The sequence below is a fragment of the Manduca sexta genome, chromosome 20 (assembly GCF_014839805.1).
Source record: "Manduca sexta isolate Smith_Timp_Sample1 chromosome 20, JHU_Msex_v1.0, whole genome shotgun sequence".
Lineage (NCBI taxonomy): Eukaryota > Metazoa > Arthropoda > Insecta > Lepidoptera > Sphingidae > Manduca > Manduca sexta.
The window spans coordinates 11,986,652-12,011,425 of record NC_051134.1 but is presented as its reverse complement, the minus strand read 5'-3'; the positions used below and the strand labels follow the sequence as shown (position 1 = coordinate 12,011,425).

General features: G+C 34.2%; 1 protein-coding gene across 1 annotated transcript in view; it reads left to right on the top strand.

Annotated features, from left to right (window-relative positions):
• The window catches only part of LOC115446884 (A disintegrin and metalloproteinase with thrombospondin motifs 3), a 47,309-nt gene extending 24,660 nt beyond the window's left edge, over positions 1-22,649 (top strand). Inside the window, exons 8-17 of the mRNA XM_030173705.2 lie at positions 3,555-3,724; positions 5,364-5,509; positions 6,202-6,320; positions 9,874-9,982; positions 11,572-11,936; positions 15,024-15,124; positions 18,346-18,468; positions 20,347-20,451; positions 21,089-21,221; positions 21,733-22,649. Coding sequence (XP_030029565.1) covers positions 3,555-3,724; positions 5,364-5,509; positions 6,202-6,320; positions 9,874-9,982; positions 11,572-11,936; positions 15,024-15,124; positions 18,346-18,468; positions 20,347-20,451; positions 21,089-21,221; positions 21,733-22,017 — 1,656 coding nt within the window. The 3' untranslated portion in view covers positions 22,018-22,649. The remainder of the gene's footprint in view (positions 1-3,554; positions 3,725-5,363; positions 5,510-6,201; positions 6,321-9,873; positions 9,983-11,571; positions 11,937-15,023; positions 15,125-18,345; positions 18,469-20,346; positions 20,452-21,088; positions 21,222-21,732) is intronic.
• Positions 22,650-24,774: the final 2,125 nt, after the last annotated feature.

Below are 24,774 nucleotides of genomic sequence, written 5' to 3'. Positions count from 1 at the left end.
ATTTTTTGTCTCATTTCTCACACAAAATTTAGTGAATAAGTTTCAGATTCTGAACAACAGATGGCGTTGTATTTATTTGATACAAATCGCCGACAGTGTAAACGCAATCTAATGGGTAAAAACTCACACTTGCAATCCAGTACAAATATTATACTTTGTGAGCGATGGCGAACGCGATACTTACTTGATGGCGAACGCGATAAATAAATACGATTTGCAGATTGCTAAGTCGTTATTTCTTAGGTTTTTATTTATAAGCGAAATGAAAAAAAAAATTAATTTAGATAACAAAACACTCCTACAATTTATTTTTATTAATCTACATCTTTATTGTTCACTAAAAGGATTATAAACATAAATGCAGAGAGGTGGTACAATAGGCTGTCTTATAACTTACTAACCACTAAAAATATAATAAATATGCTAATTCCAAAAGAAGGGAATATTTTAAAATCTACACATTGAGTGCATGCATAAGGGTGCACTTCATTCTCACTTAATAACATGGCGTGTGGTGAGTAGGGACCATTAGTATGTTCTAGAAAATTCCCTAATGAACATATAGTGCAATCACCGGTGAAACTTACCAGACAAAGGAATCCATACAAAATACTAAATTATCTTGAACGTACAACTTACATTGTATCTTCTGGGAAATGTGGTTGAACTTCATTTTGATTAATATTTAGTCACGCATTCGTAATTTCTTAATTATTTTTTTAATAATTGTCATTCTGAAAGACATAAACTCAATTTTTATAATAATAAAAAAAATATCTTCAAAGACGAAACTGAGTACAGTTTACTCAATAAGTAAATAACCTGTTATTAAATCATAACTAGTGATGTAATAATGCCAATCTATTTGCTCACTTAAGCACTTACACTTAATAGCAACCAATAGTTTCTTGTTGCTAGCGTCAACCTCTTAATTAATTTACGAACAAAGCAATTGACTGTAAAGTGCCACAGGGAAATTGAGTGAAGCACGTATAAATATGCAGTGGTGTGGAACGGAAGCCAAGTTTCTAACATGCAAAGGCTCTGCTGCATAAGTAATTCTTTTTGGGCGAACCCTGCCTACTTCAATGTATGAAGGAAATTCGATGATTGCATTCATATTGACGTGATGCTATCGCATACCTTGCATAGGATTCCATCAGCATTCACAAACGCCGTGCACGTGTACGCGCATAAATTCGATGAAATCCTTTGTGAATGTTTTCCAAGCTATGCAAATGTAGCGAGCTGGGCCCAGCAGATAAATATTGCCGTCGAACACCGTACCTCTGCACAAAGGAGCAAAATAACACAGTAGGCACCCTCAGAAGGATTTTATGGTAGCTTAAATTCAATAGTAAAACCAATTTCGAGCCGAGTGCGTTCCAATGGCGGCGTCTGCTTATTACAAATGGTTACGAGGCTCGGCTCCGTAGGAGTTGCTGAAATACTGGCAAAGTAATTAGCTACACACTACGGACCCCATTTGTTTTTGCAGTCTCGATATTACTAAGTTAACGTCCTTATTAAAAGCATTGTCATTAGCTGCGTTAGAATTATATCAAATGCAAACGTAATGAATTAACTGCGAGCGTTTTTCCAACATCGTTTCTTTGAATATACACTAACTAGATACCCTGGATATTAGGACTCCTATGCAACGAACAGTATTATATTTAAATCATTACTTTAAATCGCAAAAAAGATTATGTAACTTTGAGTAAAGGCAGCTATTTAGCGGCAATTGCAGCGATTGAAAAACCACATACATTCAATGAAATATTGTAATTTACTTAGTCATCATATTGCGTGTTGAAATTATAATCATCGCATAAATACAAACTGATTGTTTGTGGCCATTACATAAGCTACTTTTATCTGATGCGCGTTTTTAGTGGAAACTTCAATCCGTTAAAACACTCACGCGGTTGAGTTGGAAATGAAAGCGAATATTTTTAAATGGTTCAGCAAAACATCTATAGAAACGAATAATGAAATAACTATCTAAAATTCCAATGAAAGCTCTTGTAAATATTTGGCGAGGACAGAATAAATTACAAAATGAAAAAAAGAGTTACTGAAATTGAAAAAATAAGTTAAGTCTAATCTACTTACAGGGGCTTTGCAAGAAGAGCGGAGGCTACTTCGCCGCGGATATAATTTCAATATTTTACGACGTCATTTTAAAATTGAAAGTAAAAGAAAATTTTATGACTGAAACTGTAATGTTTTAACTTGTAAATTAAAATTCTTTATTTAACATCAATACCTCGTTACGTTGGTACTTAAATTTAGAACCGACTATGTTTTTATTAACTTGTAATTGAATCCAATGCCATGAAATTGAAATGGTAACAATTCTGCATTAATTACTCATTTTCGGGAATTTCATTGATAGGACAAATAAAATAAGGCGATTTTCTGTCAAATGAGATAATGTTTTTGTTATTTTTAATTATTTTAACAACCAAATATATTTAACATCATTTTTTTTTATAAAATCCCAGAAGGATAGACACTAAAGCATATAAGTATGCTTAGCTTAACCCGTATTCACAAACGTTTCGCAGTTAAATAAGTAGCACTACTATGATAAGAAATCTGTTTCTAAGTGCTTACGGTATGATAGCCTTATGATAGATTAAGATACAACTTTAAATCAGTCGATTGTCAGATAAATTAAGCCAAAGAAAACTATGAAATTGCCGACATTATTCGTTCAGCCGTACTGTGCTTCCTCATAATATTATTTGTCACTTCAGATGTCAGTATAATACCATTGCTCCTTACTTAGATAAGTAACGTTTGTGAATACGGGCTTAATTCTATATTATATTTATATATAGGTACAATAAGATGGTATATTTATTTTGTCTATATTAAATTTAAAAAATAACTACAAGTTTCGAGGAATAAGTAACCAAACGTAAAACTACTTTTGTAAGTTTTATTTGTTTTCTCTAATGCTTTTCTCGTTGGATTTAGAATCTAATTACAATTTTCTGTAAGTCGGGGGCAGGTGACCACACGGGGAAAACGAGCCACACGCGTCACACGTGTCCCGCGTTACGAAGAGGTGTGTCTGGAGGGGCATGACTTAGGCTGAGATAGATCTAAATCCACGCAGAGGACGTTATGGGCACAACTAGTTTTTGATACAATGTCACAAGCAAGCAAAATTTGCGATTTTCTTCACATGGACGACATAATTATTCTAGTTTTTTTAGTTTTAAAACCAAACTACTGAAGCGATTTTGCAAAAAAAATCTATGGGACCAATCTGGAGGTATATTCTTTCGAATAAAAAAAAATCCAAATCGGTTCATAAATGAGCGAGTTCTGACTTAACAAACATACAACAAAAAAACATTCACGTCGAATTGATAACCTCCTCCTTTTTTTGAAGTCGGTTAAAAACAATAAGGGTTTCGTAATTCAGGGTGTTTAAATCCGACAGCACTGGTACATTCTGGGTATAAATCATACTATGGAAGCTGCCTGGGTCAAAAACTTTTTTCATAAGTGGACTTACTAATTACTAATTTAATTTTCAGTGGTGTGTAGATAGAATTTGCGAACCAATGCCGGGTCATGGCGCTGAGAGTAAAGTCGAAGTGGGTGACAGTGATAAGCCGGAGTGGGGAGAATGGGGGGCGTGGAGTGATTGCAGCGCTGATTGCGGCTACGGGCTTCGTACGCGCATCCGACGATGCCGATACAGGGGGTGAGTGACCTCTTCTTCAACTTAGGGCTGCCACACAAAGTTATATTTCAGAGAAGTTCTTTATCTCGTTGGTGACATTAAATTAGCGATAACCTCATAAAATAAACCCCTGTAATAATCTTTCATTCAAGGAAATATTACTCTCTATAGAGAGCTCTTAATACGGTCATTAAGATTGTGACTTTTAATTGGGTGACTCCCACAGTTGTGTCAGCCCTATTAAGCCGAATACGTTAATATCAAACAGTCTTCTAAGAAATGACAATTTGAGAGTGATAAACTGAATTTTGTTAAGTGGTTCAGTTAATGCTTAATGAGTCATTTAATGGATTATTGATTTATTACATTTTTCCATAAACGCGAGATGTGGTTTTAATGTAATATTTCATATTTATTTAAGTAACTTACATGTGGTAGTCATCTGAAATAGTTTTAATTTAGTTACAATCAATATAATTCTCATATAACCGAGTATTTTATTCACTACAAAATAATTAATGTAAAATAAAGTAAACCGTTACAGGGAGATTAACATTTTGTATTATATACTCCTATATTATGAACTTGTGAGAGTAGTTGACTAAATTAGAGAAATGTGAGAGTGTACACCATACATATTTAAGCTTTTCATCCCAACTTCAAGTGTGCTTTCACAAGAGGTGAAAATAGCATACGAATTTCAGAAATATTTTGTATAAAGGTATTTATAATAGGAGAGTATTCATTTGAATTTTATTACGTTTCTTATCTGTAAGGTGTCTTTGTCCACTATATTTGGTTATTCTGATGAATAGATAATATTCATTTATTACCATTCTAGTAAAAGTTAAAGGGACAGGAGAACCGGCAGCAACTCCGTGGCATACCTTGGGAGAAGCCTATGTCCAGCAGTGGACTGCAACGGGCTGATGATTATGATGATTCTAATAAAGAGATAGAAATAGATCATTGTCCTCTAGCCAAAGAAGAGTAGCTGCAAACTATTTAATACAATGTTCCAGAAGGATAGATATATGCGTTTTGAGAGATCCAATCGCTAATAGACATAATAGAAATATAAAATTGTCTAGCCTGAGTCTACTTAATTCTTCACAGTCCATGATCGTTCCACCACCGCGCGTCTGCTTAATTTATAAGTTGTCGGTACAATATTTATTTTGCTTACCGTGAATTTATGAACCTTGGCAGCGGACCATTTTTCTACATACATATAAATAATGTAACAAAGCCCAAAATTTACAGCAAGAATTTATGAGGTACTGCGTCTTCCATTCCTTTATTCTCGTTGGTTTGTGCACTAACGTGCGAAAAACCGAACCGCGTCAAATAATGTGGATTGGCTTCAAACGATTCTCATTTATTTGGCAATTCCCTCAAAACACTTTTTATAACATTATTTTACTTAAAGTTTAGGAACTTCAATTCGAAACATAATCTCGCCGTGGTTTGCATACAAATTTTGGTTTCAATAGATTACTCGTTGTATTACCCAATACATTTCTCATTTTCCGCTCCAAATAATAATACTAAACTATTATTCACTATACCATCATACAACAATAAACTTAGCGAATTTTGAATAAAATTATGCCTCCGTCTACGAAAATATAACGTAATGTTATTGTATAAATTTAAACAGGATGGTATCAGAGAGCGCGTGCGAGGGCGCGGGGTCCCAGGTGTCGACGTGCTGGGCGGGCGCCGCGTGCGCAGCCACGCGTGACATCCGAGCCGACTACTGCCACCGCCTGCAGCATCGGCTCATACCGCACCTACATCCTAATGGTAACACCTTCCTAACTTTGTATTAGATTAATTACATTACGGGTTAAAACGGTTAATTAGTTCTTCCAGAAACTCGTCAAACTTGACCGCTCGGTATTGTTTAATTTTTATTTCAGTGAATGACGAGACGAGCAAGACGATTGCCTGATGGTAAGCGATACGGCCGCCTATAAACAGCAGCAACACCATGCAGAATTTGAATGACAAAGTACTGTCTGTCGCACCACTACGCTAGTCACCCTGAAACATAATATGTTTAGTCTTATAATGCCCAGTAATTACTGGCTAAAATGTCCTACAAACTCAACCATAACAGTGCATGCACACTGCTGCTTGGCGATAGAAATAAAATGCGTACCACTGCGTGGCATGGCGTGTGGGTTTAGGGGCGAGATAGTCTGGTAATTGTATTAACTACCAAGATGTTATTAATCTGTCTTAAAACAATCACTGGTGTATCACTTTCTACCTTATGTTAAATAATTTGGAATATATGAATACAAAATACAAAACCTTCTTCAGAATTCTCTATAGCATTTTCGAGGGTATGTAAAGTCTACAAACCCGCTTAATCTAAGGTGATGGATTAAGGTGTATATTCTCTAATACCCCAAAATATCGCAGTACTTATTAATTCAAGAAATTTTACTGCTCAAAGGTCTTAAATATTTAAAACAATGTTTCTCTTACAGATACAAAGCACTGTGAGATCTGGTGCGTAGATTACGAAGGAGGCGAGGCTTCTAGTTACGGCGCGCTGCCCGACGGTACATCGTGCAGTTACGAGAGACCTTACGATGTCTGTTCTCAGGTACTACGAACAAATTATATAAATTAATCATGTAAAGAAATTAATTTGATCAATTGCACTCTTGATAAAATAAGGACCCATTCCAAAATTGCCAATTTGTGGGAATCGTCAAACAACCAATTTCTGTTTGCGACCGTTTAGTTTTTTCCCTTTTTTTTTCATGCTATAGGTTTCATTTTTTACCTATCTTTAATGAGTTCAGTTTTATAGCAACTTAAAAAAAAGGTAGCAAACAGAAATTAGTTTTACGCCGACTGCCACAAATTAACAATTTTGAAATAGGTCATTATTTTATTAAGAGTGCGCAATGTCATAAATCAATAGAATGGTGATTTACAAAATTCTGGAAAAACAACTCTTTATTTACGCAAGAACATCGTTAGGCCAACTTAAATGAGACTCTTTCTCGTATCCTTTGTTATAACCTTTTTTTTCCATGCAGTCAAATACGCCATTATAGTAACAAGCGAAGTTTGTTACAACTTCTAGTTGCGCACGGAGGCGTACTTGGGCTGTTAGTAATTTCTTTTAATACATTTATAATACCAGTTATAAAATATAGATAAAAATACCATTCAACTTCATATTGCTTTAAATTTTCTTTTTTATAAACTTGGTAAGTATTGCAATGTGTGTGCGGTAAAAGTATTATAATTATTTTAATGGCGTGTTAATAACTACTGAACATCAAAGCTCAATAATGATAACATTAACAGCGGCGAAGAAGGCGGTTTAATTATCAAATTAGTTGATGTTGAACACACGCTCCCGAATACATATACAAATATTTATTTTGTGAAATAATATTTAGGTATACCACGGACATATGTTATAGTAGTTTATAATACGTCGTATTTTTACAATAAGACAAGAAAATCACAGCACATTTGTTCTTACTCGTGCCTTTAACCTTTACATCTACACCAGAGTATATCACTAATGTAACAAAACGACATGAATTAACAAATGAACTCATTAGCCAAATTACACTAGTGTCCTATGTATTACCTTCTTACCTTTGTAATCAGATAACTTTTCCGGGATAAAATGCCTGCTATATATTTTCCTGAGACAATATTTAATTCAAAACGGACATAAACTATTTTCATACCAAATTTTATAGAAATTCATTCGGTAGTTTAGTTTACTCGGGTTCAAACAGACAAGCAGACGTGGCGGGTGACTTTCTTTTATGATATGAAGGTTTAAGACTTATCATATTTTTCATATCATATTAGGTAGATTATCATAACCTTTTGAAATCATTATAATGCTTATAATTCCTCATATTAGTAGTATTTAAGAAACAAGATGTTTAAAAACAAAGTTAATATCTGACAAGCAACATAATAGATAAATTTCGAGGAAACATGTGTTATTATTAAGTGCAGGGGCATGGTTGAGAAATATAAAATCGTATAAATCGACACTAATTCAGTGTTGAGTGCTATTACGGCTATTATTCATAACTATGCAGGCCACCACGTAATATCGATACTAAAGCTTAATGAATGAATGCACTAAACTAGTGACTAGTGACCCTTTTCAGAATATAGTGTCTGTGGAAGTGTGAAGTTACTAAAGCAATATTCAACAATTTAATATGGCAAAGTTAGAGGCGTGAACTTCAAATTTCGTAAACACGCCTGAATTTTTCCCAAGCTATTTCTTTTAATAGCTACAGGACAACAGAGGTCGTCGTTGTTTACACAAAAATATTTAAACAGTAACTGGAAACAAGATCACGCGGTTTTCGAACCTTTTTTTCTCGCAACTGGCTCGTCAAAAATACCATATTTAAAAGCATTTAACAAGGGCATAAACATTAAAGCCAATCCTGCTGTTTGTAAACGCCTTTAAAGTAACCCAATAAAATGTTTACGTGTTTTTTTACGTTATCATAAATTCGGCCACCTCTGTCTGTGTGCTTGCTTCACAACTTGTTTTTCACTCGTCATAAAATGTTTATGCTGCAAGTGCGGCCCTGTTCGTTTAATGTCGCCGCTGCCATTTGTTTCGGATTAGATAAAAGTACCCTTATATGTTAAAAATACTGGCCTCTTGGTACTTAAATAACTCATAAAACGCATTCAATGGAAAATGTGATGTCATGTGACTTTACGAATAGGGTTTAAAGTAAATACTAATGTACATTCCAGCTACAAAAAGGGAAACCAACCATATTAACTAAATCTGCGTGCGTGTGTTCATTTGTTTAAGTACTATATAGATAATTTTAGAAAATAGTAGACCTTTTGGAATTTAAAAAATGATACTCGTTAATCGTTGTCATTTAATTTTGATTTTCGTGATTGATCGAGAGATCAATGCGGACTGTTACTTCTAGTTGGATGCTTCAAACATTCATTTATTTATTTATTTATTTAGGCACACCAACAATGCAAACACAAACATATAAATTAACCCGACAATAAAACTTGGGCTAGTGCTTACATTTGTGACAGATGTGCACAACAATTTTAACAAACAAAAATAGTAGCTACGCTTTTCCTCTCTACCCTCCACCCCTCTCCTCTCTCCTATTCAAATTTATAATGCGATTTTGTGAATTTAAATTTCAAATTTCAAAAGCGATAAATAGGCACGATTATCCGAAACATAATTTATTTTTATTGTATGCCATAAATATAAAAAAAACAAGACAAATATGTATACATACGGTGGAAATAATTAAAATACCGGTGATACAAATAGCGGTCAAAATCGGTGGTACGAAGTTTTGGCATTTATTAGCAATTATTAGCAAATAAACCACTCCAATTTCATATTTCAGCGGCTCTATACGAGTTACTCAGCACTGTAAGCTAGTTACTCTAAATTAATTAATAACATAATATTAATGAATCAAAAATATGCGCATGAATATTAAATTTTGACGCCGCTGCCTCGTAACATGGAGGCACAGGCGTATAAAGAACCTTGCCCTTGTTATACAGTTGTTAGTATCGACCCGCTAACTTCAGTTTAGACGTTAACTACTAAGCTCCGAATGTTACATAATTAATTTATGAAGGAAAACTATACACATTTGTCATACAAGAAATATAGAAGTTACCGAATCCATTTCAATTAATCAGTTATTAAAATGAACGAAAACTGTATATAAAATTGTACCACCGATGTTTAAATAATTTCCATCATATGTATACACATTTGTTTAGGTTTTTTTAATACTTCTGGTGTACCTTAAAGTTTTAAATAAAATAAATAATGTATGTAAATCACGAATATATAGATCATGAATTTTGTGAAAAAATAACGGCGGATTGAGTAACCTCTTTACTGATCAAAATATAATCTTGACTGATCAAGACAGTTTAATTCTAAAATGTTATGCTTGAGAAGAAAATGGTTAGCTCTTTCAAGTTCAATAAACCGAATAAAATATTTTTATGCATATTACTCTTAGATTCCTTGCTTTGCTCTGAAACAGTTTTATTACTTTATACGATTTTAGTTTATTCGATAGAATTTTTACGTTAGGGTACGAATAAATTACGTGCACCCTTTTTACCACATTTTGTTTTTTCAGGGCACATGTGTGAAGGGGCAATGTAACGCGACCGACCCTGCTTGTAACTGGTGTCCAGATGGATATTGTAATAACAACACTCATATATACAACAGACAACTTACTAAAGGTGGGTATTTCAATTTGTATAATGTTTCATAAGAGTGGGTTGTGTACTCGTATGGAAATTTAAAATTAATTTATTAAAGGACCTGCTCTAAACTACAATAAAAAAAAACGATTGTATTTTTTCTTCTCTATATCCTGTACTGTAGTTTATACCTTAAACTGCTTTTGAAAAGAGCAACACCAGAGTTCTTCTTTGTTAAGAGCTGCTTTCCGAACTGGTGGTAGAGTTAATATTGACGGAATCTAAATAATATATAACATTTTATATTATTTAGATTCCGTCAACATTTTACGGGTTCAAACAAATCATTTAATTTCATTTCATAACAAAGAACCATAAAATTATTCCTTAAAATTAAAATGACCAGAAGAGTCCTCTACATTAAGTCATTGTTTGTATATGAACAGGTTAACTGAATCGACCTCATGCTCTGCCATAATCATCAAAAAGTATTTACCGTAATCAGTATATCTATACTTATAAAGCTGAAGAGTTTGTTAATATGTTTGAGCTAATCTCAGGAACTATTAAACCAATTTTGTTTTTTTTTTCACTAATAGGTAACTACATTACTCCTGATAGGCAACATTTTCCGGGAAAATATTTATCCCGGAAAAGCTATTTCTCATCGGCGGGGTCACAGGGAAAAGCTATACTAGATATTATGAAACTTAATATTTGTCAGGATGACGAGCGCACTGCAATCCAGTGCAGTGTTTTCTAATTTAAACCTTATTGGATTCCTACTCTTGCTATACGGTTATAGTGCATACTACTAGTAAAGCAATTTCCTCTATGATTTAGGTATCTAAAAGTGATAGCCCAAAGAGACTTTCCCGCCCTTACACCCATCACTACAACTCCTGTAAGCCAGGATCAGTAGTGGCACGCATTTTATGACACCGAGCAGTAAAGCTCCGTGAGTCTCAGGGAAAACTATTTTTTCATTATCCCGCAACGAAATTAATCAAATAGAAAGATAGGGAGGAGTTGGAAATATTAATTGTCCACTTCTGTTCATAGGAAAGTGATAGCCCAGTCAAATTATCAAATAAATAGAAAAAATCATCAGTTCACTAAAAAAAGAACAAATGATATTTAATAATAAATATGCAATCACACATTTCAAATCAATTTCTGAACGCGACCAATTAGTATTCATGCAACGATAAGCATTAAAATTCATAACTTGATGTAAACCAGATCGGAAAAATGTTCCAAATGGATACCGCTTGCATAATTTGCATTGTGATTTCACTTTAAATTCATCTCCGAGAACACTTTTTCAATAATTGTAAACCATTTCATGACGTTAATATCGATAGGACAATGTGAACTAAAACGGAATATTAAAAGTTGAATTTGTTTTAAAAAGAAAATCTGTAAATAATTTTTTTTTTTTTTATGGTACATCAACATTGTCATAATTATTATTTTATTTTATCCATATTTTGTTGCTAATGCTTAATTATTGTTACTCGAGATAAAAGGAATACTTACTAAAATACTTGAAATAACGAATGGTTTCAGAAAATTCCATTTACAACCTAAGTTACTCTAATTATTATGTTTACATCATCATCATTCAGGTTGGACCCGCATGACAATGGTGCCGCACGAAGCGAACCAACTTTCCGTCCACATATCTACCCCCGTGGCCCTACAGATAGCCATCAGGGAGCGCAAAAGGGACAAACCAATCCTCGAACTGAGCAAACACTCCAAACGAATTGAAATAGACAACAAACAGGACAACTATCTTAAGTACGACCCCAATGTGCCGCAGAATCTCCAAATAATCGAAGTGGACAGTCATGTTATAGACATTAAGGAGGTTGGCTACCAGTGGGAGGGGGAGGCCGTCGCCGCCGGCACGCTGCTCAAGTGGAAACAGACCGATACTGACGTCTTTATATCGTCCAACTCTCGCCTGCAGACCGACTTATTGATAATGGTAAGTTTCAAACTGAATGTTGTCTTGCTACTAAGATCCTAACAAAGACAGCTGTAAGTGGATTGCAGGAAAGTAAGCAAATTAAACTATTTTGTTAAATATACATATATGTCCGAGAAGAATTGTCCGTTGAGATCGTTATTAATGGTTGTGGACTTAGTGGGCATCATCAGGGTAATTTGCTACCACAAAACACAATGTTCACAGATATTTTTATTTTTGAATTAAATTAAACAATATTTTATCACTTACAACAACAACAATCAATCCAACTCATAACTTCCTCCGACATATTATATACTATTTTATTCGATGTTAATATGTATGTGAGCTACGCATATTGAAGCAACTCATACAGAATAAGAAAACAGAGAAAATTTTATCCTAAAATCTAATGCTATGCTAAAGCTATAACAAAATACGTTTCGGCCTTAGGTGATGTATTTTGACCTCTAAACATACTACATACAACACATACCATACACTACCACGCTCACGGTTAATACGTCAACTCCCACCTTCTGTGAAAAATCGGCCAACGAAATCGCAACTTGTTACCCTGTCTCGCTGGCTTGTTGCCTTTGTGAGACGGCAGAAAGAATAAACGCTTGCACAAAAGACACAAAGCGTAAAACGTAACTAGTATAAGAGCAGCAGTGCATTTTCTTTAGCACATAGTCACGTAAAGTTTTGAATATGAAGACATGTCAACTTGTGTATGGTGGTCGGTATCCGAGCGAATATAAGATATATCCTACCAGCAACTATTATAATCTGTCCGTGATTTATACCATCGCGGCTCTATTTCGCGACTGGCATGACCAACCAGTTTAAAAAATATCTCCTAAGAAGACAGCCACTAAAGAAAGTAACGCTTCCCATTTGCTCTAAAAAAATAACTTGGCCATTTTGCAGTCACAAAAAATCCCTTCTATAAAATTTCCGCGCGATGTAAGCGGCGCTGACATAACGAGCAATTGTCTCGAACTTCGTTAGCTCGCTAACTGGCGTGCTTGTGTTTTGTAAATGGTTAGCTAAGGGTATTCATTGTTGGTAAAAAGATTTTAGTTCAGTTAAATATAATAAAGGCTCTTTAGCATTAGGGCCTTTTAAATGAACAGTGTAAAGTTTTAATTAAATTTGTTTACTTTGCGCAGTAATAGTCTAAACAACTTTAAATAATTAGTCGAACTTTAAATAATATTCCCCATTATAGCGATGTGGATTTGCATATGTTTAATAATTTGAAACGATATTTTTACTGATTTTTTAGAACATATGTTAATTTTCTTTAGTAATATGCTTCTTAACGATCTTATGTTTAAGAGATTTGGGCCAAAATATTTCTATTAATAAAATTAAATCTCTTCCTAACCCAAACTGTATAGTGCAACAAGTAAATTCCTCTGCGGCTCTAAAATACCCTCCATTATAATGCACCATCAGCTCCACACAATAGGTTCACGTACAGACTTCGTACAATAGCCCAAAAATATACCTAAATACTCATTCAATAGCCCAATTAAAACCAACAATGTACAAACTTGTAAATTGCTTTCCCTACTGCGCGGAACTATTTGTTGCATCGAACAGAATCCTTAACAGTAAACTACGTATAAAAACAACGGAACGCAGTTTTTCCAAGCGAGTTGCTTTGAGTAAACAAACAAAAAAGCACTTTCTTTTTCTTATTCCAGTAAGTTCCTTTTGAGAGCTCTGCATAAACGGACATCTATGTTATTTGCCTTCAATTTTTATACCCGCATTTGCCTTTTGAAGGCGTCTCGTGTATTCTGGTATTTAGTTTATTATCTTTGTTACTTTCCAAACTCGTCACAAATTTATTTGACTCTGTCTCTTCTGTTTCTTGTTTAAAATGCATTAAATACTTTGGAACTCGTTATGTGTTCCTCTTAAATTTCTCTCGCAGTATGTGAAAAGTTATAAAAGGAAATTAAGTTATTGCTGAGTACAAATAAATGGAAAGAGTGATTTTTAACACGTTCATACCTCGCCCCTTGATTGATTTCAGGAAATTTGCCGAATTATAAGTGATTGAAACGGTTATAAGCAAAATTTCATTGTTAATCGTTTTTATAATTTTATAACATAAAAAAATATAACCTGAAATTAATATAAATACTACCTATATAACAATTTTCACACCTCCAAAATTTCAATTCAGCTCCGCCTAATTTCACTTTTGTGCGAAAAGCCACAAGAACGTATATTACAAAAGGGACTCAACTATGAAAAGTGTAACGAGCCGAAACATCTGATGATAAGGGTTGGTCCATCCGCACAGCTTTAATTATTCACGAACGCTTTCAACTCAACTGCTGAAGTTAATTGGGAACGCTACCTTATATCTCATTTCCCTTTATTGTATTTTATTCAGACATTTTTTACATTTTGCACAGCCGTATCGTTAACGTGTTTACTTTTGCATACGTAAGTTCAAGCATTTATTCTCGAAGGGTTAGACAGAGACGTAAATAATGCACCCACATTTCATGCACTTACATCCGTCCCATGACGTGATAGAAGATGTGCTTAACGCATAGCCTGTACTGAAGTGTTTGCTTGTTTATTTTATTTATAGTCAATAACTTGTACCTTCCTATTCTATCCTTTGTTTTTGTATATTCCTGCTTTTAGTACTAAGTATAATCTTTTCTTCTTCATCGTGTTAGGACCTATTTCGGCCATATCGCACGAAGAGAGGCTAAAAACCTGGAGAAACTGGTTGTGACTCGAAAGGTCGAGGCCGAAAGATCCAAAGGTCGAAACCCGAAGAGATGGTCAGACCAGATCTCCGAACAGCTGGAGATCTCCTAGATCTCCATCAACACCGCCCTTCATCAGGTGACAAATCGCATCAACTGGAAACAAAGTTGGAAACGCAGAAGGAGTCACGATCCTCAGTAATGGGGGAATGATTAAGAAGAAGACTTCTCTTCTATATTTCTACAATTATCATACTCAGTAAAAATATATTTTTTCTTTACTAGTACCTAATCGTTGGTCAAAACCGGTCAATGGCACATTCTAGATTGTGTAATTAATGAATATGTGTTTGTTGTATAGGCAATCCCGACTCACCCGAGCCTCTCTGATGATCCTGTGTCGGTGAAAGTGGCAGTGAACTACAGCACTCCGGCGGGCCGCGCGCGACCTTTGGAATACAGGTATATACAGGATAGTAAAGAAAATTATTTATGAAATTTTAATAATATCTTACACAGTTTGCGAAAATGTTTGTATTTTATGTCAGTGTCAAATAGGTAACAGTTGAATGTAGCCAGCAAATTATTTTAAGACGGATGTTAATATGATGTTTTAATGTTTAGTAGATAAACAATATTTTACAATAATTCTACAATATCATAATAGGACACTAGTGGGTCGCTATGGTGGATTCTAATACTTTTTTTAAGACGGTCGTTATTCGGGCGTATATAAAATATACCCTACCACCAACAAAATAATGAAGTAACTTAAGAAATCTTTCATTTGTGTAATTGGTATAAAAACAGAATCAATTGCTAGGATTTTTGTATTTGTGTGTTAATCGATCATAATTTTAAATATGTTAGCTTACGTAGAATATCACAAGCTACCCTGATTGATATGTACCTAACATCCAAAATGTTCAGCAATCCATATCAGGCGCAGAGGGTCATAAATCTGTCGCTACGTCACATTGGATATAAATTGAGGCATTACAAACTATAATTCACATTCATTTCGACAATCTTATTTTAATATAAAATCTAGCTTATGGCCGCAACTTGATTTAAGGCTCTCGTGGTTGGCGGCGGAAAATAAAACCATTTCAAATTCAATTATTTTGTTACAATTGGGTATTATGCTATACAACACCAAGCAACAGTTCTTGGGTAATTGTAAAACAAACTACAAAAAATGCCTTTAAACTTACAACCAACTGTTTTTTTTTTTATTAAATAATATAAGTAGATTGTACACGCATGTCTCTAGCTATATCAAAACAATAAACCCCAATAGACAAGCGGCATACAATGTTTTTAATAGGCATATAAAATCGTTTCAAAGAACTTCGATAACATCATTAGCTAATGTATGTACAGTGTACATATTCTGCGTAATCATCGTCAGTTATTAGACCTTTTTACGGCTCTAATTTGACACTCTGTACATTTTTAATGCCATTGGCCTTCGTCTGACAAGTTGATAATTCCTCATTTGTTCCATTCATTTATCATTCGTTGCGTGTGTAACGGTTTGCATAATTAGTATTCTTTACTGGGTAATACCTGTAATTTTATCCGATTATATTATAAAGAACGATTGAGATAAGGTTTCCTTAAATCGGTATTAGGTCTTAATGTTACTATTTTCTACATTCATATTTCGTACTATCTAATCGTCAGTAACTTTGAACTTTCTAAAGTTAAAATATAATGAGACAGTTATTATTAATTATTTCGTATTCTTTAACTCTCTCAAATGTGAAATATATAGTGAATATTAAAATGTATAGAACACAGCAAAATTTATCTTAACAATTTTAATACAATTCACTGCGTTACTTTGTGAGACTTGAATTTCTTCAGTAAAAATAATAATAACATATATATCTAAAACATACACTATCTATATTAAGGTAAAATGTTCGATTTAAATTAAAGAATAGTAAATAAATTCAAAAGAATTATTTAAGCCGAATTCCATAAATTAATTTTATTCAAGCTCCAAACTACAAACGTTGTTCATCAAAATTCTGTTAAATAAACAAGAAATTGTGCGACCAATAACGCTGTTTGAGGCTTAATGACATCATTACTGCTATAAAGCACATTTAAGCCTGCGTTGATGGTGATTGCATTTCAATTTGAGCTTAATTTCAATAATTTAACGGTATATGCATGAAGTATACACACTATGATCAATCAAAATCTTATTGAAACATGAGTACGAGTAATTATTGTATTATAGCATATATTTACTCGTAATTATTGTATTAGATTATTTAATAATTGAACATAATTTATCTATACATTATCTTTTTTCTCAAATCCTAATATATTTAGTGAAAAAAGTAATTTAGTATATATTTAGAAAAACTAAAATGCGACTGACCTACGATCAAAACGCGCAAAAAAACACTCCAGCGAATGACAATTTCAAGATTTCTTCGAAAATATCGTCCCTTACATATAAAACAACCACGATGAAAGCTAGGAATTGTAAATCAGTTCTTTATTGAGTTTAAGATAACATATTTACAAGGCCTTCGATGTTCTGTTGCTCAGCTAAAATAAAAAATAATTATTGCTGTTGTATTTTAGAAATTTGATACCGATGTCTTCACTTCTCATTTATAGAAAATGTTTATAATTATAAAATTTACTGGAATTTTGTTTCTTTAATTATTAAATGCTCCTTTATAATATATAGCATAGTTAGTTACATAATTTTTAATAAACAATTTATGACGTAAATATGTTATTAAAGAGATCAAGTATTGAAGTAACAAGTGACTAAGACTTACAAATCATATCGGACAATATTACAAATAATTGTAACTATTTAAGCCTAATTCTTTGATAAACACAACAACACAACAACTTCTTTTTGTATCCAGATAAAACAATTTCACACATCAAATCACAAAGCGATATAAGTTGGCATTCCCAGTTGTCTTTAGTACTCCAGTTGAAGTTCAAACAATAGATGAAAACCTTTTGCCATGAAAAGCGTTTCTAGATATCCCTGGCGTTCGATTTCTTCATGAATCAGACGGTAATGCATTGAAAAGGCCATTTATTTATTCTAATCTCTGTAGTCTTCAGTTCAACCATCTTAAGTAATCTTTCCTTAGAATTCTCTATAGATTGGATTTCAGATCTATTAAAACAATGCAGAAGGTTTTTAGTTAGTCTATTATGGTATCAAATATGACTAGCTACTAAAATTTTCGTATGGATTAAATTAGGAGGTAATAAAAAAATAAGCGTGAGTAAAGGAACAATAGATAAGATAATGCATCTAGTGTGTTTTGAAATATTTATGATGTTTACACGTAATTTAAAAAAAAAATAGCAAATGAAATCATACATACATACATACATAACATCACGCATTTATCCCCGAAGGGATATGCAGAGGTGCAACTAAGGCATCCACATTTCGCCAAGTATGTTCCGTCCCATGATGTGACAGGGGGCGAGCCTATCGCCATATCGGACACAAATGCCAGACTCCGGGCTGATACTGAGCAGAAAAACCTAAATATCACTTTGCCCGACCCGGGATTCGAACCCAGGACCTCAGAGCGCTATTGTACCGGACATGCAATACAACTACGCCACCGAGGCAGTCTCATCAAATGAAATCATAACTTCTTACAAATTATCCTTGTCTACAGATGGTCCACAGAACGGGGTCCTTGCTCGGCGACGTGCGGGGGCGGACTCCGAATTGTACGGGCACGCTGTCCACGGGACCAAAACTGTCCACCGGCTCGATATGAACCTTGTAACACGCACAGGTAAAAGTCAAAGTCAAAGTCAAAAAGAAATACGAATGGTATTCATAAAGTCGCTTTAAGTGATTGACCGCAAAGCTGAAACTATAACCTGGACTGAAGTAATGAAATTTTAGGACAAGCAATAAATTCTTCTTGAGGAAATCAGGTTTAACTGGTGATGGAAATTTAGCCTCTAAGTAATTTGAGTATATGGAACTTGTTTTTAGAATTTTTTATGCTCCACCTAATATAGATTTTGGTAATATCGTACCAGAAGTTACTATCTTAGCTGGTTTCTAATGAAAGAGTAATAAACGTGCATAATAATACTAGTTATACATACAATCACACATGCCTAAGTCTAGAAGCAAAATATCCTCGGGACTAAATCCCACAAAGAGAGATGACATCAAGCAGGCGGTCCTTATTAGAAAATAAAATTTCAAATCCTACCTGCAACATGTTTGTAAACTTGTTTTCTCGCTCCATATATTGCAGTGAAATTAAGCTAAATAAAGGAAGACATACACAGTCACAACTTTAAGAATATTCTGTTGCCAGTCAATGCTTATTTCCTTCAAGAAACATAAATCAACATGAATACCAACCACATACAAAACTGAAACAATACAGGATTTTGATATCAAATATAAAAGAGCTTGAATCCATAAATAATATCATCTCCCCAATCTATTACATCTTCAGTGTTTGGTTGTCTACATTCATATTTCGACACATTATTATATGTACTTTCCCCTTTACCGATCACGCGTGTTAATTCTCTTTCATCGCTCGTCATTCACCATCTATATTTAATAATATGGATTTCTAAAACACATGTAAGAAAAACATGTAACAAACACAAACAAACAACAACTCGGCCATGTAACTAAAGATTACTTTCACTTTGCCGGCATTAACGCCGAATTATTAATGGATGATCGACGTATTGACGTGTATCGATTCAACATACTACAATGTGGCTGTCGATTGCAGCTAAAATTAAACTGAATGCTTTATCGGCAAAGAAGGCTCAAATCAATAAAAAAATATTCTAGTGCTTACATTCTTTCTTTTACGTGGGGAAACTTGTTTAAAGATCGATAGGGTTTTCTTTTTGTGTCAATGGAATATGTTATTTAAATAATTATTTTTAACAAAAATTCTGTGATTAGGGATTTATAAGTACATTATCAACTTTATTTGTCAATGTGCCAAAATGGGAGATAAGTTTGCTACCTTATTTTACCATTATTTTACCACTTTGGCTCGTTCTTTTAAAAAAGAGTATTAGTCATAATTTGTTCTCCGCCATAGCCTATTCTTATTTGTCCTCCCGAGAGATCATCCCATATCTTCAACAGATTTCATCTTCACTAAGCTCAGTACCAAGTTTAAAAAGTTATTTATTTTGATACGTTCTCGTATATGACGCATGTCAGCAGTACGTTCTCATATAGCAATTTATTTCCATTACTCCGAAATCTGCGATCATAATCCTTATGAAATGCCATCTCCATTAGTGGGATGCCGGCGTTTTCGCACGCACGCCCCGTACTTCTGTGAAATTGAGATTGAATGCCGAATAAAAATTGCACGGCATTCACGATGATTTATTTTTATTTAACGAATTTCTATTCAAGGTTTTGTAGTAGCATTTTCGTTTTTTTTTTCATATCAGTGAATCAGTGAATATACAAAACCATTGGTGGATAAGACCTTTGTATATGGTAATATTTAAACAGTAGTAAAATTTACTAAATCATTATCAGTATCTAGTCATACTGTATTTTACAAGAAAATAATCCTCAGTACATAAAAAATATTTTTATATTTTATGCCTGGCTTCGCTTTTAACATTTGAATTACAATTAATCAGATTCTTTGTTTTGTTCGTAGTTGTGAATTCGTATGGTCGCCAGGAGAGTGGGAAGAATGCAGCGCTACCTGTGGCGATGACGGCGTCCAAGAAAGACAACTGTTCTGTGTACCAGCAAACGTTAGGTAAACTTTAATATCGAGCAAGTTAATATTTAACGCAGGCAATATTAAACTTTTGCGGATTCCCTGCCCGTCGGTAAACTATTATAAATAACGCACAAACAAACTAAGAAATATTGCAACGTTTTATATCTAATGAACGTATTTTTTTTCTTCTAGAAGTGTACACAACAATTATGTTGATATAAATAATACAATCATGAAATGTACTCGTAACCATGTTGCCAAAGTGGTAAATCAAATTATTCAAATCGAAATCGATTTTGCGCTGCAAATATTTAATTTGATGATTGCTTTCACGATATATGGAATGTAATAGAACTAGAATAAATTGCACGAGCTTCAAACGAAATTTTATGGTAGCATGGGTGTTACATCTATGAATAATACAATTAGATGTAGATATCCATGTAGGCATGCTAAAACCAAATCAATGATCTTCAATTGAGAATAATTTACAGTGCACATTGTTGTAAAATGTAATCGATGAATGTTTATATTTCGAAAAGTAGACGATAGGCATATATGAAATATAAACCCAATTTTTGAGAAGAACCTATGTGAAATTAATGTAAATATAGATTTTTGCCTAATTCACCCGTTAAAGACATGATTTTAAAATTTTTATTGCTTTTGACAGTATAACATCATTAAGAGAAGTGATTAAGAACAGTGTGTCTCCTGCGTTGTGTCCCTCCTCAAGACCAGACAGGCAGCAGGCGTGCAATCGTGTACACTGCCCAGTATACTGGAGAGAATTAGCGTGGACACAGGTATGAGAACTAACATTATCATTATTTACCATACTAATTTGCACTACGATACATAGTATTAAAGGATTTTCCTAATGATTTGTTATGTTGACGCGAATCACATTATAATAAATCTATTTCATTTTGTATAATCTTAAAATGGCATTAGATATTTTAATTTTGATCTTTCGGACCACCAACACTTCACTCTCCGCCGTAACCATGAAGGCTGCAAAGTCTACGAAACGTAGGAAGAAAATCCGAAAAATAGTTTTTTCAAGATGATTCCTAACTTTCACAATCGTGAAATCATACCTTTGATCTTTACCGTCACAGATTATTTAAATAGATTACCCAATAAGATGAATTCGTCACCTTTATATTTGTAATATTTAGGTAGAGCAGCGATCAAATTTTTTAACAATAATTAACACACTTGGCTACACTTCTCAAAAGTCATTCAAAATATTTTGCTATGAAATCGATAGTCTGATCACTAAATTGATTAATTGGAGTATAAAATACCTTTCAGTGTTCAACAACGTGCGGCCGTGGCGTATCCCGAAGACCTCTAGTGTGTCCAGCAGCAGATGAATCCCTCTGTGGTCCGAAGCCCCGCGAGCGACGCCGGCGCTGCCGCCTCCGAAGATGTCCTCCCGCCCCACGGCCCCTCACCACCTGCCCAACCAGTGACGCCACGCAATACTGCGAGCTCTTCACCCTCGACCAGCTAATCAGGAACTGCGTGGTGCCTCCCTTCAGGAAGTACTGCTGCAATTCTTGCAGAAACGCGGACCGGAGTCGCAGGTTTGGTTAGAAATTCAGCATCAGTAGATCAAGGTCCACAGATTATGTACTACAAGCTCTCAGACCAAATTAAGTGGAACTGTGTGGTCTGTCTTATAGTACTGCAAAACGAAGAGGATTGAGTTTCACACAGGTTGGATTGAGAATGCATATGATTTGTGTGAAGAATAGGTAGAGGTGATTGACGGACAGCCAAAGATAAATAAAACTATAAATGCAAATCATGACCAATTTAATGAGATTACTGTATTGCAATTACGTGCCAAGGGATAATTGCATAAGTTATCTAGGTACGCATAGATCTTATTATGTTTTTTACCTCAATTTCCTTACTACTATGTTATTTCTTTCAAACATAAGCTAAATCTTTACTGCCACTACGATTTTAGTTTTGATGTATATTTAACCAATCTAACAGTCATCTCTATTTAGTCTTTATTTGATTGGTTTCTTGCTTTAGAGTGGTGCGTAAGAGATTCCATGTCAATGTAATCAGTATTTTAGAACACTGTTGTTTTTTTCATATTTATAAGTAGATATAAGTTTATACAGAATTACTCCTTATTTTATAGTAAATACGGAACTAGGTGCCATAATATGTTGTACTACTTCCAACATAATAAATGTGCTATTCTTGTAAAATATGAGTTTCATTACCACCCTAGTTACTACGCACTACATATTCTAAATATTAAGGCATTACAGAACTCTATATAGACTAACGAAACGAAATATAAATAAACAAAAACAAATTACGATACTTAAAAGAAACATAAATTTCCCCGACATTCCTATCAATAGCTGTGTAAGCAATCTAAGTGCATCTGTTTACAGTGGCTCAAAGGAGAGGTCTTGTGAAACAACATAGTTTGACGAAGGCCTGTATGAAAGCTTTTAGTGCCTGGGGCTGGCTCCAATTCTGCGGTTTATTGAGACTCGATAAAGGGAGCGCAGTCCATATCGTTTGAACTAGACTTAAAGCTTGTTCTAAAACTATTTTAGTAGTACTTACTAAGAGAATGATGGAATGCTTTACATTTTTAGCTTAACAACTCACTTCTCAGTTCAGCTTTTATGATATTACAATAGAAATTTACCTCGTATTTGTCTTTAGTTTTTAACTATGAATGTTGAATTTCAATGAAAAACCTGTACAGTATTTTTGCTTTAAAAAAATTAATATGTTTTTTAAGCAAAGCTATAGAAAATGAATATGATGTTAATTTCAAGAAATACCTTTTTCATACTGATGACAAGACGTACTTACACAACATTCACAAACTACTATATTAGATACACTTTACTTCAGAGACGTTACGAAACAGCATATATTCTAATACTTAGACTCTATTCCAACTGTAAATAGCTTTGATTAATGTGTATGAAATAATATTCATTGCCGAATTACTGATTAAGTAGGTCATGCGTGTTCGTATCTTCTCTCAATGTAAAGGCACTTTTAAAGGTGAACACACGTTAAAGCAGTAGAGAATACCTAAATAGTCTGAAGTCTTAGCTTTGGTTTAATCATGTCCCTCTACAAAACCATCCAATTTATACAGCCTACAAACTTTATATTTAGGTAGCACACTTCAAGCATATATCCCCGAAGGAGTATGCAGAGGCGTAATCAGGGCACCCACTTTTCGCTAAATGTATTCCATCCCATGAGGTGATAGGAGGCGAGCCATATCGGGCACAAATTCCAAACTCTGGGCTAATACTGAGCAGAAAAACTCAAATATAACCTTTCCCGAACCGGGAATCGAACCCGGGAGGACCTCAGAGCACTGCTGTACCGCGCATGCAGTACGACTACGCCATCAAGGCAGTCTAATGTATTTAGGTAGCTCTGTATGGAATTTAAGAAAAAATGCATCTAAGGGTAAAGAAATAACAATTTTATTCAAGTATTTAACTAAAGTTAAATTACTAATCGACAAGCCATTACGTATTTATTACATATACGAAAAATTTCAAAGAAGAACAAGCCGATTTGCCGCAACAAAATGTTGTAGCCGATTTTTATTTCAGTCACGTAATGTAACAATAACAAACGAAACAAAACCTTAAACATTTATCGGATCCTTCTTAAGTAGACAGCAATAAAATCTTATTAATTTCGTATTCCGGCAAGATACGTCCCGGGAAAAAGTATATATTTTTGTCTTGAAAGGAATACTTTAGACACAATATATTATATAAAGGTGATTAGGCTTCACGTAAAGAAGTATTACTAAATCACTGGAACCTCCCGCACCACAACACAGAACGTATGGTGTGGCGTTGCGTGGGTACGGGGAATGAACTAGAACAAGTTATTAATTCAGTATAATATCCGATATTGTAACTGCAAAAAAATATTTAATATTGCATGAAAGTGATAGGCCACGAAAAAAAATTTTTTTGAGGGCGAATATGGTGACAAGATTTTAGTATCTTTCATAGAAATGGTTAATTAGGTAAGGTCAGCGCGATTAGCGAAGGCTCAAACAACCTTCTTCCACTTTTATTGCCCCTTCTACCAAACTCGTGCTTTATCTTATCTCTACATGACGCTAGCTTTCTAGATGGTCGTGTAGCTACCATTTCTAACCATATCTTTTGAACCTGATCTCACACTGGCCTTATGCTACAAACACCCCAAAACTCTAAATGCATTAACCAACCTTATTAGTGACATCGGCATCATACGCCGACGTCGTGGCGTGGCTTGATCGCGTCCCGGCTAACTGAGGCCTACTAAATCTAATGCCAATGTCCTTGG